At 40.9% G+C, this 13,066-nt stretch overlaps 2 protein-coding genes and 1 non-coding gene across 3 annotated transcripts; 2 read left to right on the forward strand and 1 right to left on the reverse strand.

Moving 5' to 3' along the window:
- Nucleotides 1-352: 352 nt before the first annotated feature.
- cep97 (centrosomal protein 97) lies at nt 353-6,351 on the reverse strand. Its single transcript, XM_057332417.1, has 11 exons — nt 6,237-6,351; nt 5,804-5,949; nt 5,566-5,724; nt 5,095-5,196; nt 4,684-4,797; nt 4,383-4,549; nt 3,991-4,155; nt 3,778-3,923; nt 3,146-3,701; nt 2,790-2,865; nt 353-1,255 (listed from the first exon to the last, which is right to left on the reverse strand). Exons 1-11 carry the CDS (start codon nt 6,295-6,297, stop codon nt 851-853), a joined length of 2,097 nt encoding a protein of 698 aa, XP_057188400.1. The 5' UTR covers nt 6,298-6,351; the 3' UTR covers nt 353-850.
- Nucleotides 6,352-6,518: 167 nt separating this feature from the next.
- Nucleotides 6,519-10,238, forward strand: rpl24 (ribosomal protein L24). Its single transcript, XM_057330839.1, has 6 exons — nt 6,519-6,523; nt 6,650-6,725; nt 6,963-7,073; nt 7,165-7,301; nt 7,881-7,944; nt 10,107-10,238. Exons 1-6 carry the CDS (start codon nt 6,519-6,521, stop codon nt 10,185-10,187), a joined length of 474 nt encoding a protein of 157 aa, XP_057186822.1. The 3' UTR covers nt 10,188-10,238.
- Nucleotides 8,564-8,695, forward strand: LOC130553736 (small nucleolar RNA SNORA17). The gene has a single exon (XR_008962900.1). It is a non-coding gene; the product is annotated as a small nucleolar RNA SNORA17 (small nucleolar RNA).
- Nucleotides 10,239-13,066: the final 2,828 nt, after the last annotated feature.

Genomic DNA, 13,066 nt, shown 5'->3' on the forward strand with positions numbered 1-13,066 from the left:
TGACCCTAACTAAATATGTCATTCTTTTATTTTGGGGTTATTGTCATCATTTATTCCCCCACGTCATTCAGAACTTTTTATTTATTCAGAAGAAGATATTTTGAGAAATGTCTCAGCGGTTTTGTGTTCATACAATGGAATTCAATGGGGCTCAGTGTTGTTTGGTTATCAACATTCTTCAACATATCTTTTCGTGTTCTGCAGAAGAAAGAAACTCATACAGCTTTTATGTGACATGACACGAGGATGAATAAACGATTACAGAATTGCATTTTTGGGTGAATTGGCACTTTAAATATATTCCTGGTTGAAATAAATCAACGGTTGGTACAGTGGCTGTGAGCAGAATCAAATAAAATGTTGATGATAAATTTGTCATTGGTTAAGGACAGTTAACCTTTATTTATGAAAAGGGCATTTAAAAATGTCTGACATAGGAAAAACAAATGAATAAAAATGTGAAATAAATTAACACTCATTGCACTCACAATATTTACAGTGAAGGCTATTTGACTCTCATTGGGTTAAATACATCAAATAAATTCTCATTTGTTTGATATTGAATGAATTCACATTTATCTACACGGCCTTCTATAGTTCAAGGCTACTTTTGGTTGTGTGTTTTGGACTGAGAAGTCGACATCTATGTAATTACTACTCGTAATGCGCTGGAAGACAGTGGCACTCTGGCTATATAAAGATTCTGTGTACTTGAAAGACTGTAAACAGAAGTGTTCATTTAATTCTCTGCGGAAGAAGAGAAAGGTCCATGTGATGACCTCACTAACTCTCCCAGCAAACTTTACAGTAAACAAGGCTAAAGAAATTAAGGTCAATGCTCTGGAACAGGTTAAGACTGATGACTCTCAGCTACCTCGAGTCTGTCCACGCCAGGTAAGAATAAGAGCTCTTTATGTGTGTTAGGAGAGAGGTCACATGGTGTAGAAGGCCTGTCGCCCGCTCCTTTAGCCTCTTCTTCCTCCTCCTGTCTCTGTACGGAGGACAGATACTCTTCTAACAGACTGTCTCCAGCGGCTGGTGTCACGGGAATGAGAGATCGTACTGTCTCAGGAGTGCCTGCCGTGCTGCTCAGGCTGTTCTCCGGCGCCCCCTGTCGTTCTCCAGGCGAATGAAAGCCGGACTCAGAGATGGAGTTCTCGGAGCCAACGGGAGCAACGCTGGGATGTAATGTGGAATTCTGCACGACGCTGAGCTGCTGGTTGACTGTCGCTTGCCATTCCAGCACGACCTGAAGCTGATGGATAAACACGTAACACTCGTGAAAATAAAGCACAAACTCAATGCTCAAGGTGAGTAATGATAGATTGTAGGATCTGGATTTCTTTAAAGCAACATGTGTGTATTTTTTAAGAGATGATGAATTTCTGACTCGAGAGTACAGACGTACATTTGTGTTGTATTTTGTAATTTCTTTCCATCTAATTGTTCTATTCTATAAGGGTATGCGTTGACGTCACTTTCCCACATGAACACGCCCTGGGACACGCCCCCTTTAGTGGTAAAACACTCAGCAAAATGGCTGCTTTCAATAGGAGAAACAAAGAAACCGGGACGCAATTATTTGCTGAAACTACAAGCAGCTGGACTCTACGGTGATCCTTACGACTTACAAAGGAATCAGAATTGCGTTTCCTGATATTGTAACCGTCATAGGTCAAAGTGCATACAGGTCACATAACTATAAAACATAAGCTGCGTCTGAAAACAGTACGTACTGAATTTGAATAAGTACCTACCTATCGGCCGTTAAAACAGTACGTTGTATATAGTACGAGTGGGAGTATGAATACATTTCAGACATACTGCGTCCGCCATGTTTTATGGTCATGTGACCCGTATGCTCTTTGACCTATGACGTATTAACAACAACCTACACGTGAGAGTTGATAAAAACATCATTTCGTCACGAGAAATTTATTTTTTTGGCACTTACATTAAAAACGGACATCCGCGTTAAAGTTTTCCGCTATATTTATTTGATTTACTTTTGAAATTTGACCGTTGCTCGGCTCCCGTGGCATCATGGGATAGAGAAGTGTCCATCCGATCCACACTCACGAATCTCGGCAGAAGTAGTAGACCATCCGGGTATTTCTCGCCTACTGTTTTTGGCATACTGAGGTTTCGGACATACTATTCATGACTCATACTCATTTTCGCCTACTATTTAGTATGGAAGTCGGCGATTTCGGACGCAGCGCATGGTGGACGCAGTAAGTCCGAAATGTATTCATACTACTCCCACTCATGCTATATAGAACGTACTGTTTTAACGGCCAATAGGTAGGGTACTTATTCAAATTCAGTACATACTGTCACAGTATGCGATTTCAGACTGACTTCAGGGTGAGTAATTCATGACAGAAATGTCATTTTACGGCGGAGCATTCTTTTAATGTTGTTTAATCTTATGTGTGGATGCTGTATGTGTTGATATGGGTGGGCTCATTCTCAAGGTTCTTAATGATGGGGGAAACTAGATATTCTAGTTGGGTCTAGTAATATAATCATAGTTCAGTTTTCTGTGATTAAACTGACAGATCATCATTTATTGATAATACAAACAATATTACATGTAAGCTGGAGATGTTTGGAGAGGCCCAAGGCCCTGTCCTTAAACCCTAAGAAATTCTCAAAATATATAAAAAATCCTTAAGTTGTGCTGCCATCTACGGGTGTGGATGCAGCGTTGCGCTAAAGCAAAAGTTAGCAGTCACTGCTAAAGGCCATATGTAGAACAAAACCCTTTTAGTGATCTGAAATCTGACCTGCTTCCACAGGAACTTCACAGCTTCTTCTTGCACGAGTCTCTGCAGTCGTTCTTCTTCATGTTGCCTGCGCAGTCTGCAAACAAAACTACTTATGTTAGACTTTTCAACCACTTACACCCTAACCGCAAACTAACTAGACAAGTGAAAGAAAACCAGACCATGACTTATGGCTGCTCATTGTGGGTATGACTTATTCACGATACAGCACAGCCTCTTGTTGCTCACATTAAACATAGAGTCATATTAAAATTGGGACTTGATGAAACAGTAGCAGAATCAGAAATGTCTCTCTTTGGTGTTTATTAGAAACCTCTTCTTCTTATCTGTTGTGTGTGACAGGGCTAGGTTTGTACCTCTCCAGTTCTCCATTCAGATGGATGATGTAGTCCTGCATCCTGCGCAGGCGGATCTCGGCGCGCACTTCTTTGGCATGCGGGTGATTGTGGCGCGCCCAGTTTCCCCTCCACCACGACTGAATCTTCACTGCCGCCGCCTTCTGTTTTCCGCTGAAATCCACATCCTCCTGCATATGGTTCTCAAACAGGTCATGGCCGTTAATGTCAGGTTGGATATTGGCATGTGAGAGGCGATCTGAATGATTGGCGATTGAGCTACCGACCACTTTACCAGATTCCTTCTCGCACGGGCGGGACTGAACCGCTGCGGGCAGAGCCAAAGAATCATCAAACTCATCCTCGCCGCTGTCAGGAGCCGAAGGAGGCTGAACCGAAGCGTTAAAGAGCAAAAACGCAGACTCAGAAGAGAGCGGATTGCCATGAAACTTCTCCTCCTCTGACACGTCCTGCAGAACCAAAGCATCTGCGGCTGCGGGCAGGGGGCGAGCGACAGCGATCGCAGGTGAATGCGCAGCACCGACCCACATGTTCACCTGAATTCCTGGATCCGCATCTGCAAGCATCGCAGAAAGATTTACTATGGAGAGAAAAGACACAATGAGACTCAAAACATGAATCAGTGATCTTACCTGCTTGAGCGACGACATCATCAGCCACCTTATCTGCATCTGTGGTCTTGTGTACATGCCTCTGTTGCTGCACGTCTAGATGTGTGGGCCGAGACGGGCTCGGGGAAGCGCAGCGCCATGTTTGTTGCAACTGTCGCTGATGCTGTCTGCAGACAAACACACATTACACGCTGACTACAAGCTCATTTTAATCTCATTCGTTTTGGTGGCTACCTTTGTTTGCTGAGAATTCTTTCGAGTTTAGCGTCCTCTGCAGATTGGAGCGCAGCTGTGGCCGTCAGGGGACACGTGGATGCCAGATACTGGACCAGCTGGGCGTGCTGCCCGGGGCGAAACATTCGACCTTTCCCCTGACTGTAGAGCCATTCAGCTTTTAGTCTGAAAAATCGAAAATGTTGTCATCAGAATTGCAAACGCTTGCTTTTGGAAAATGCACAAAACACTGGACTTGATTCTGACTTGTACAGGTCTTTAATGAAAAGGTGTTTCGGGTTGATAAGTTTGTTTCTCCAAACTCTGAGGATCTGACTCAGAAAAACTGCCACTCCTCAATGATAAAACTCTGGACTTTTGATAGTTCCTAGGATAACTAAAAATGAACTTACCCCTCTTTTTGTGACACTACATATCCATCCAGCACCTTTAAATTCAGGCACCAGCTCACCACGTATGGCCGATAATCACAGCCGGGCACAGACGGGGTGGCCATCACACAAGGGTTACTCATGACTGACAGCTGCTCGAGGCTGTGTAGAGGTGCTAAATATGACATCTGGAACTCAAAGAAACAAACGATCATGACCAATGACTTGCAATACATTATAGTTAAGCAAAACAACAAGTTAAATGAGGTTTACGCTGGTATTCCCAGAGATAAGTTGTATGAAAGTGTCTGTTGTCTTTCACCTCAGCGAGATCTCGAATCTCATTCTCGACCAGAGACAGGACCGTAAGACTCGACGGAAGATGAGCAGGAACGGTTCGCAGAGTCGTGATCATATTTCCATGCAGGAGAAGTGTCTACAACGTATGAGAGAAACTTAAATATCAGTTCAAATTTAACATACGCCCATCATAAAATCAGTAATACTTATGTTAACTCGTGCCAGGTTTGTCACAAATCATGTGGTGAGTATTAGTGTAAAAAGTGGGATAATTTACATCCAGACAATTATCAACGCAAAAAAACCCTTTAGTGGGATACAACCTGATCCTGCTCATCCTGTAAGGATTTATTTTGCGACGACAACTGGCTGGATGTAAATGACATATAGAAAACGTACAAATGATTAATCTTTAAAGTAAAACGTCCAATACCTTCAAAGTCGAAAGCTTTGTGAGGTCTCCAGTTTGAGAAATATTGTTGTCTGACAGATCAAGATGTTGAAGAGAAACACAGCCGCTCAACTGCTCGATGACCTGAACAAACACACACACACACGTCTGGTTTACTATCCCCGTGGGGACAGTCCATATGCGTAATGTTTTTTATACTGTACAAACTATATTCTATCCCCTAACCCTACCCCTAAACCTAAAGATCATAGAACACTTTTTGCATTTTTAGATTTGTAAAAAGTATTGTTCTGTACAATTTATTAGCTTTTTTGCCCGTGGGGACCTCAATTTTGGTCCCCACGGTGACACGAGTCCCCATGTGTTGGTGTGCATTCAGGTTTAGGTCCCCACCGGGATATACAAACATGAACACACGCACACACACACACACAAATCTCCGATAAGTGAAATCTGATTTGTTGTCAAAAGAGAATACAACAAGAAAATCACCTTTATATTGTTTCCAGCGAGATTGAGCCATTCCAAATGAACCAGGTCCTTCAAGCCCTCAATATATCCGATGCTGTTGTTCGGCAGGTTCAGCACTTGCAAGTGTGTTAGCTTTGACACGCCCATCATACGCACTAAACGGTTGCAGGCCACAGACAGCTGTTGACAGACAGATGTTTTTTCAGACTTTGACAGAACAGACATCAACTGTAGAGCTGAATGCAAATAAACAACACACCTGCTGAAGAGCTTCATTTCTCTCCAGCTGTTCCAGTTTAATGATGTGATTCTGGTCCAGAATGAGAGTTTGTGTCCCCGCTGGACAGAGAAACGTTGAATCCAGTTTGTGAAGACCCTGGTTCGAAAGGTCCAATACTCCAGGACCTTGAAAACAACAATAAACATAAACACTGACGATCGGTGTTATAAACGACTGAAATCTCAAATAAACCCAGTCAGATGATTAGTATAGGTATTATTAATAAACGACAAACAACAGTGTTTTTAAATACGTTCACATTATGACAAAACCAGACTGGCGTTCGGTACACAGCATCTCTCTTTAATCTGCATATACAATGAAATCATGACGTCTCTCAATAAACCGATAAAAGCGGTGTTATATTTTTAGCTAATCGGTATTATTGATAAGTCTGTTATGTTTGTCATACCTTCGTAATTTGACATTTGAAGAATGGGATCAACGATCATCGCTCCCTCTGTGGCCGCCATACTTCCCGCTTGTGTCACCGCCAAGCAACCGATCGTCAATTTGATTGGACAAATTAATTAGGCAATTAAAACAGTTTTGTATATTTTTTCAACCTATCTGTTCATATTTAAATATGTCATATATATGTAAATGTAAAAAATATTTCACTTTCATTCAACGAAATCCTTTATAACGCGCTTACCCACAATTCACCTTCCTCTTCCCTAGCTGACTCGCCGCCATGAAGTGAGTCGATTCTGTCTTAATCCACAAACATCTTTATTTACACGTTGTTACATTCGCTTTTAAGCGTGGAAATGTGTTTTTAGTAAATGTCGTGTGTCAGTAATGGCTGTCATTTGTAACGTGCAGGGTCGAGTTGTGCAGTTTCAGTGGATATAAAATATATCCCGGCCACGGCCGGCGGTACGCCAGGATCGACGGAAAGGTGAACTAACGCAATGTTTTTATTAAGTTGATTTTTAACATCACACGCTTGATGTTAGACATGTATATCTAGCGTTCATCTGTTGGTATAACGTCAGTTAGCTTAGCACCCGGCTAACATCTGTGGCGGTAATGTACGTTGTGTGATAAACCCGTGTAGATTTAACGCGATTCACGAAGACGAAGCTTCAGTATGTCCACGTGTCTTTCTCTTGGTTGAAATGAGTTTGTTCTGCAGGTTTTCCAGTTTCTGAACGCAAAATGTGAGTCTGCGTTCCTGTCCAAGAGAAATCCTCGACAGATCAGCTGGACTGTTCTTTACAGACGCAAACACAAGAAGGGCCAGTCTGTGAGTTTCTCTAGGGACCGTGGCGGCATCGCATTTTAACTGTATTTAACTGGGAATGTGAAACGCAACCGATCGTTTTTTGTCTTAACAGGAAGAGGTGTCAAAGAAGCGCACGCGTCGTGCCGTGAAGTTTCAGAGAGCCATCACTGGAGCTTCACTGGCTGAGATCCTGGCCAAGAGGAACCAGAAACCTGAAGTGCGTAAAGCCCAGAGAGAGCAGGCCATCAGGTATCCGTATTCATTCACAGCCTGTAAATTGTGAAATGTCTTAATTACACTTTCTTTAGGAAGGGTGTGCAGATGGTTGTAGTAATATTAAAAGGATCATGAGTATTTATGGTGATCATTAAATCTCTGTTCCTCACCATCTCTGTTAGGTGCATCGCTGGACATGCACTGATCCAAGCATTTAGGTTTTCTGGAGTGGTGCTTTAAGCGCTTCGCCAGACTAGTGAAATATGGGACACATCTTTTTTGTTTAAGAGCAGGACAATCCGGTATCATAGAGGACTGCTGGCAAACAGCTGATAGCGTCATGTTTTAGGTGTATACACATTATACAATTATAGAGTTTATTTTCCGAGGACAGTAGAGACCGACAGGAAGCGATGGGGAGGGAGGGGAGTAGGATCTGTAAAGCGCTGTTGGACTACGCATCACATTTTGACTTCGTAGAACTGCTTCGAAAAACTGGAGTGCAGCTCTTAAAATAAGATTTCATTCTTCAAGCGCATTAAGTTAATGTGAATTGTGCTTGTATTGATTTCCATCCATGCTAAAATTTTTATTCGTATGATGTTCTTTCAGAGCTGCTAAGGAGGCTAAAAAAGCCAAACAGGTGACCAAGAAGGTTTCCACTCAGAGCGCCAAGGTACGATACGCACTAGAATTATCTTCGATGTCAATTTTGTGTTGCACTTTCTAGTTAAAGGGGCCATATGACACGGCTAAAACGAATATTATCGTTTGTTTTAGATGTAATGCAATGTGTCGACACGATTTAAGGTTCAAAAACGCTGTATTTTCCACATAACGTGCATGTTTGTATCTCCTCTTTGCCCCGCCTCTCTGAAACGCGTGGATTTTTTACATAGCTCATGGCTCTGAAAAGCGAGGTGTGCTATGATTGGCCAGTTAACCAGTGCGTAGTGGTCGAATACTGCAAGCGTGTGATGGAAATGTACCGCCTCTTACCATATTTGGAACATAAGGTTCCAAAGCAATTGTACTGTGCGTATACATATGGGCGGTCTTAGTCAAATCATACCACCAACTGACGTAGATTTGTGGGGGTGTGGTTACACGAGGCGTTTCAGGCAGGTCTGGGTGAGCATTCACTTTTAGATAGAATGACTCTTTTGTTCCCACACTTGCAATTTTATGTGTGTAATACATGCATGGGCAACTTATGACACACCAAAGACACAGAAAAGCACGTATGCGCGCCGTATGACCCCTTTAAATGTGAGTAAATCACATTATTGAAGATTTTTGCCCCTCGAGGCGTTGCAGTGCGACTGACTGTGTCGCTTCTGTGTCGTAAGGTGGCATAGAGTAAAGGATTATGTCTGTACCCCTTACATGAAATAATGGGTGCGAAGTGTCACTTATAGTCCTACAAAAGATGCTGCTGTCTGTAGTGTCAGATGTGTATAAAGTAATGACTCGAATACAGTCAGTAATAGCCCGTTTAAGCATCTTTGAGCCAAATCAAGACATGCACACTTCATTAGTATCACTGTGAATATAACTAAAGGTGCTCCGATCAGGATTTTTGGGGCCGATTACCGATCTTTAGAACGGTAATCGGTGATCCTATCGGCCGATACTGGAGCACAGCCTTCTATTTATCATGTGGAATTATTTAGTTAGCCATTTTAAATGGTTAAACTGTTTAAATTCTAAACGGAGTATAACATAGCTTTCCTGTTTAATCGTTATAAAAAAACAACAGAATAAAACAAACACGTACAAACTGCAAACTTTCGAGAATGACAACCCCATTTAAATGCGGGAGTGAGTGCCCTGATAGTTCCATGTGTCTGCATTTGTGATGATTGACACACCAGTAACCATAGCAACGTTCTGGCGTCTCGCAGCTATAAGAATATAAACCGTTTGGTATCTGTTATTTTTCAGAGATTTGCTTTGTCCATCAATTAAACTAAAGTATCTCTGACAGATGCGCTGTGTTTTGTTGGAGAGCGCTCTTTTACAGTGTTGCCATGTTGATTTATTTTTAAGCACTTTTATGTTGTTTGGTCTTAGATTATAAAGCTTGACACTTTAGGTGTTAGAAATGGTCAGTTGCACTTATAAGAGATTTTTGGGTCTTATAAAATATAAATTAATTGTGTTTTTAAGGTTTATTTTGGGCTTGTCTTTGTTTGCTGTTTTGTTTCTGTGAAGATCTGGAAACACAGTCACTTTAGCGAAGGGCTCGTGAGAGCGGCTAACGTTAGACTCGTGTCAAATTTGCGAAAGGAAAGACTTCCTTCACTGCTGTTTTCTAGCACCTCACATACAGATGAAAACACCTGATCGTCGTTTAGATGCGTCATGAACACAAAGTTATTGAGTTCGGTTCCGTACACACGGTGTACGGACAAAAGGAGAGACAGGCAACTGACAGCTGAATGAGTGACTGAGCTGCACTGTCGAGACCACCTACGCCGCTCGGTCTGCACAGCACGCCAGTTGAATACGCCTACGGTCTACACGTTTTGTCATTTGATCATTGATTGGCCGTTATAGATATTGCCGATCAAGCTATTTGGAGCGATTATCAGCCGATAATGATCGGTGACCGATCAACCGGAGCACCCTTAAATATAATGTCTGATTACAACCCTATAGACAATTTGTTTGTTTAAATATTAATCTTACACAAACAAAATATATATTAGGTTCTCCATGTATTTATACTGCTTTTCTCATGTTTGTGCTAAAACATATTTTTTGTAAAGTTGCTTTACATCAGTGTAAAATTGACCACTCTGAATTGACTATCAAATATGTTTGTTGTTGTTTCAGGGTCCTGCTAAGGCTGCACCCAAACAGAAAATCGCCAAGACCATGAAGGTCAACGCTCCACGTGTTGGTGGGAAGCGTTGAGAATAATGTTCTGCATTTCTCTTTATTAATAAAGGTTTAACAGTCAACCTACACGTGTCCATGAAATATTGTCCTTTTTGTGTATGAAATGAACAGCTAGCTTTGATTAATAAGTGTTATTCTAACACCTTCAGTTCAACTAATACTTAATTCATGTTTTTAAAACGGCTAAAACTCTGTTCGTATAACCATAATATGTTATTTTGTGTCGTTTAGTAAAATAAAAAAGTAACGAATACTGATTCAACTCCGTAGGTAGTTTAATCATATGCGCTGATGTTTACCATGATTTTTAGGCACACAGTGTTAAGCAGCACATAACATTTGCAATATGAAGTGTTTATGGTTGCTACTTTTTAATTGAAATGTTTATTGGACAAATCCATGATCTAATCCACTTAATTCGTGCTTTGAAAAGGATAAACAAGGTGAAACGTCACTACGGCCAGCTGCAGGTGTCCGATTGGTCTGCAAAGCGCCACATGAGGTCGAACACACTTATAATATTTATAAATGGCATCACTAAATCACGTCGTGTCATGGAAAGCAGGTCATAGTGATGGTATCAGAGTTATTTGATGTATACAAACAGTTTTATTGACCTAAACTTAAAAAAAGGTATTTTGACAGCTAAAATAGACACAAAAGTATTGTTATTTTTATACGTTATTATGCATAAAATAATTCATTCCATTTGGAGACAAATAATGAGAGGAGACATGATTACTGGGGGTCTTTTTATTAAAGAAACACAGTAGACAACAATGAAAAAAATAAAGCTGATTCTCAGGCATATTTCTAAAAATCCAGGTCCAGCCTCAACATTCTTGTAAGACCTGTCCAAATCCAGTTCAGGGTCATCAACCTCCGGCCATTCTTCACACAGACGGTCCAACATCTCATCGCTCCTGACAGGATCAATATAAAGTGCTGAAACCTCTGACAACTCACCCATACCTACAATATTCCCTCCTGTCACTTTAAATAGTCATTACTCATTAATCACAAATACAAATGACAAACCTCTGAAGTCCTCTCATTAACCTAAATACTGATAGCCGGAAAACAGAAATCTGAGTGCTTTTGGTAGACTGGAAATAAACTTTTATTAATGTTTGACCTTTATAAGCAGTTTTACTCTTTTAGTCCAGCAGATAGCACTGTCTGATTACAGATTGAGGCACTTCATAAAACTCCTATTTATGATTATGACCAGCGGGAAAATACATCTATAGAAAATATTTATGGATACTGGAACACTTTTTAATGCGTTACAATGAAGTTAAATTAATTTTAAATTATTTTTTTTTTCTGCAGATTCATTATTATCTTGTCGTTTGCAATATAGGCTGTCAGACTGGACACTGTAGGGTGTTATGTTGTTTTTCTTATACCTCCTCACTATTTGGCAGGTATTTCGTTAGAATCCCCCTTTTTATTCATGCAGTTATAACTGATTTATAATGCATTTGTAAATGACTTATTAATCATTAATTAACACATTTATAAATGCTTCACAAAGGGTTCCTTAATGTTAAGCGTTACCGAGATCTCTTCTAAAACTAAAGACATTTGTGAGATTTCAGTCTCTTTTTCTCAGGAGAAATATCTGAGACGCAGATGAGACCCGAGCAAAAGTTTCCATTTTTCAGGTTTGTTTCCAGATTATAAAGAGAATGCGTTGATTACATTGCTCGTGAGTTTGTTTGCTAATATGTGACTTCATGACATTTGTGATTTGAGTTACAGAAGGAGTTTACATTGGTTGTGGTTAACTTCTCAAATCAAGTAAACGTTTGCCTGAAGAGTGTGTTTCACGACACCCGTCTCTCGATGAGAAGACAGGTGGCCATTAGCTCATGAATGCTGTCGGCACAGCTGACTGCCTCCTAGTTTGGGCTTCAAATGTCATTTTCTCCGCTACATTTCCCAGCCCTTGCAGAATCGGACCTCTGTACCAATTTAGACGTCAACCCTTGAGCAGATTTTCAGCAACCCAGAGACACCCTCCCGCCCCGGGCCACGTGGAGCGAGAAAGGAGGGAATTCATCTCGCGTTGAAAAAAAGACCTCTCGGTTTCTCTCGTGGGTTTAAATGCACGCTGAGAGAAGGATCAGGAGCCGGGGGAAAGAGTTCATCCGCATCGGTGTGAAGGGTAAAGGTCATATCATCCATCTGAAACTGTCTGTGTATTAAAAAAGAAAGGACTAGTTAAAGATTTGTTAAACACGAACTTGTTAGATCCAAAACTCTCCGAAACATCCTCTGAGGGATTGTAAGGTTTATTATGTCGAAGCGTTTGGGACACAGAACTGTGCAGCGTTGGTTTGCGACTTCTCTCTCGTTTATATGCAAATCATCATCCACATAATTACAAACTCTGGGATGTAAGTGTGAGCATCAAAACCAGCAAACGTGCAACATTTCTGTTTGATTACTTTCTCTTCCAGTGTTTTGAGTTGATAACACTCGTCGTGGATGTGTACTGTACTGTACCTGCGATTTACAGCGTCGGGCACCTGCAAAAACTGTGAGAAGCTGTCAGAGGTGGGAAAGTTTGAGTTTGTGGGTGTTCGTGATGGATTTCACACTCAACTTTTACACTTTATGTAGTGAAGCCAACAAAACGGACGGCAAACTCCTGATATTAAAACACTTGCTGAAAAGTACTAGAAATAACACTGAATATTATGTTAACACATTACAATAAGGTTGTACATGATAACAATGAAGAATACTTTTAAAGCGTTTATTAATCTTAGTTTGTGTTAATGTCAGCTTCTATTAATACATTTTTTAATCAAATGTTGCATCTGTCAAGATTTTTAAAGGTCTCATGTATCAAATTTACATGTAAGGGTACCAGCGGTGTGTGCAGA

This window comes from Triplophysa rosa, linkage group LG4 (genome assembly GCF_024868665.1).
Source record: "Triplophysa rosa linkage group LG4, Trosa_1v2, whole genome shotgun sequence".
Lineage (NCBI taxonomy): Eukaryota > Metazoa > Chordata > Actinopteri > Cypriniformes > Nemacheilidae > Triplophysa > Triplophysa rosa.

What these genes read in the sequence shown, in the direction of transcription:
- cep97 (XM_057332417.1), bottom strand. Translation starts at nt 6,297, where the DNA reads ATGGCGGCCACAGAGGGAGCGATGATCGTTGATCCCATTCTTCAAATG. An exon ending in TCAAATGTCAAATTACGAAG is followed by an intron (nt 5,950 to 6,236) that starts GTATGACAAACA and finishes GTTGTTTTCAAG; the next exon opens with GTCCTGGAGTATTGGACCTT. An exon ending in AGATTCGAGATCTCGCTGAG is followed by an intron (nt 4,550 to 4,683) that starts GTGAAAGACAAC and finishes TTTGAGTTCCAG; the next exon opens with ATGTCATATTTAGCACCTCT.
- rpl24 (XM_057330839.1), top strand. An exon ending in ACGCCAGGATCGACGGAAAG is followed by an intron (nt 6,726 to 6,962) that starts GTGAACTAACGC and finishes TTTGTTCTGCAG; the next exon opens with GTTTTCCAGTTTCTGAACGC. An exon ending in AACACAAGAAGGGCCAGTCT is followed by an intron (nt 7,074 to 7,164) that starts GTGAGTTTCTCT and finishes TTGTCTTAACAG; the next exon opens with GAAGAGGTGTCAAAGAAGCG.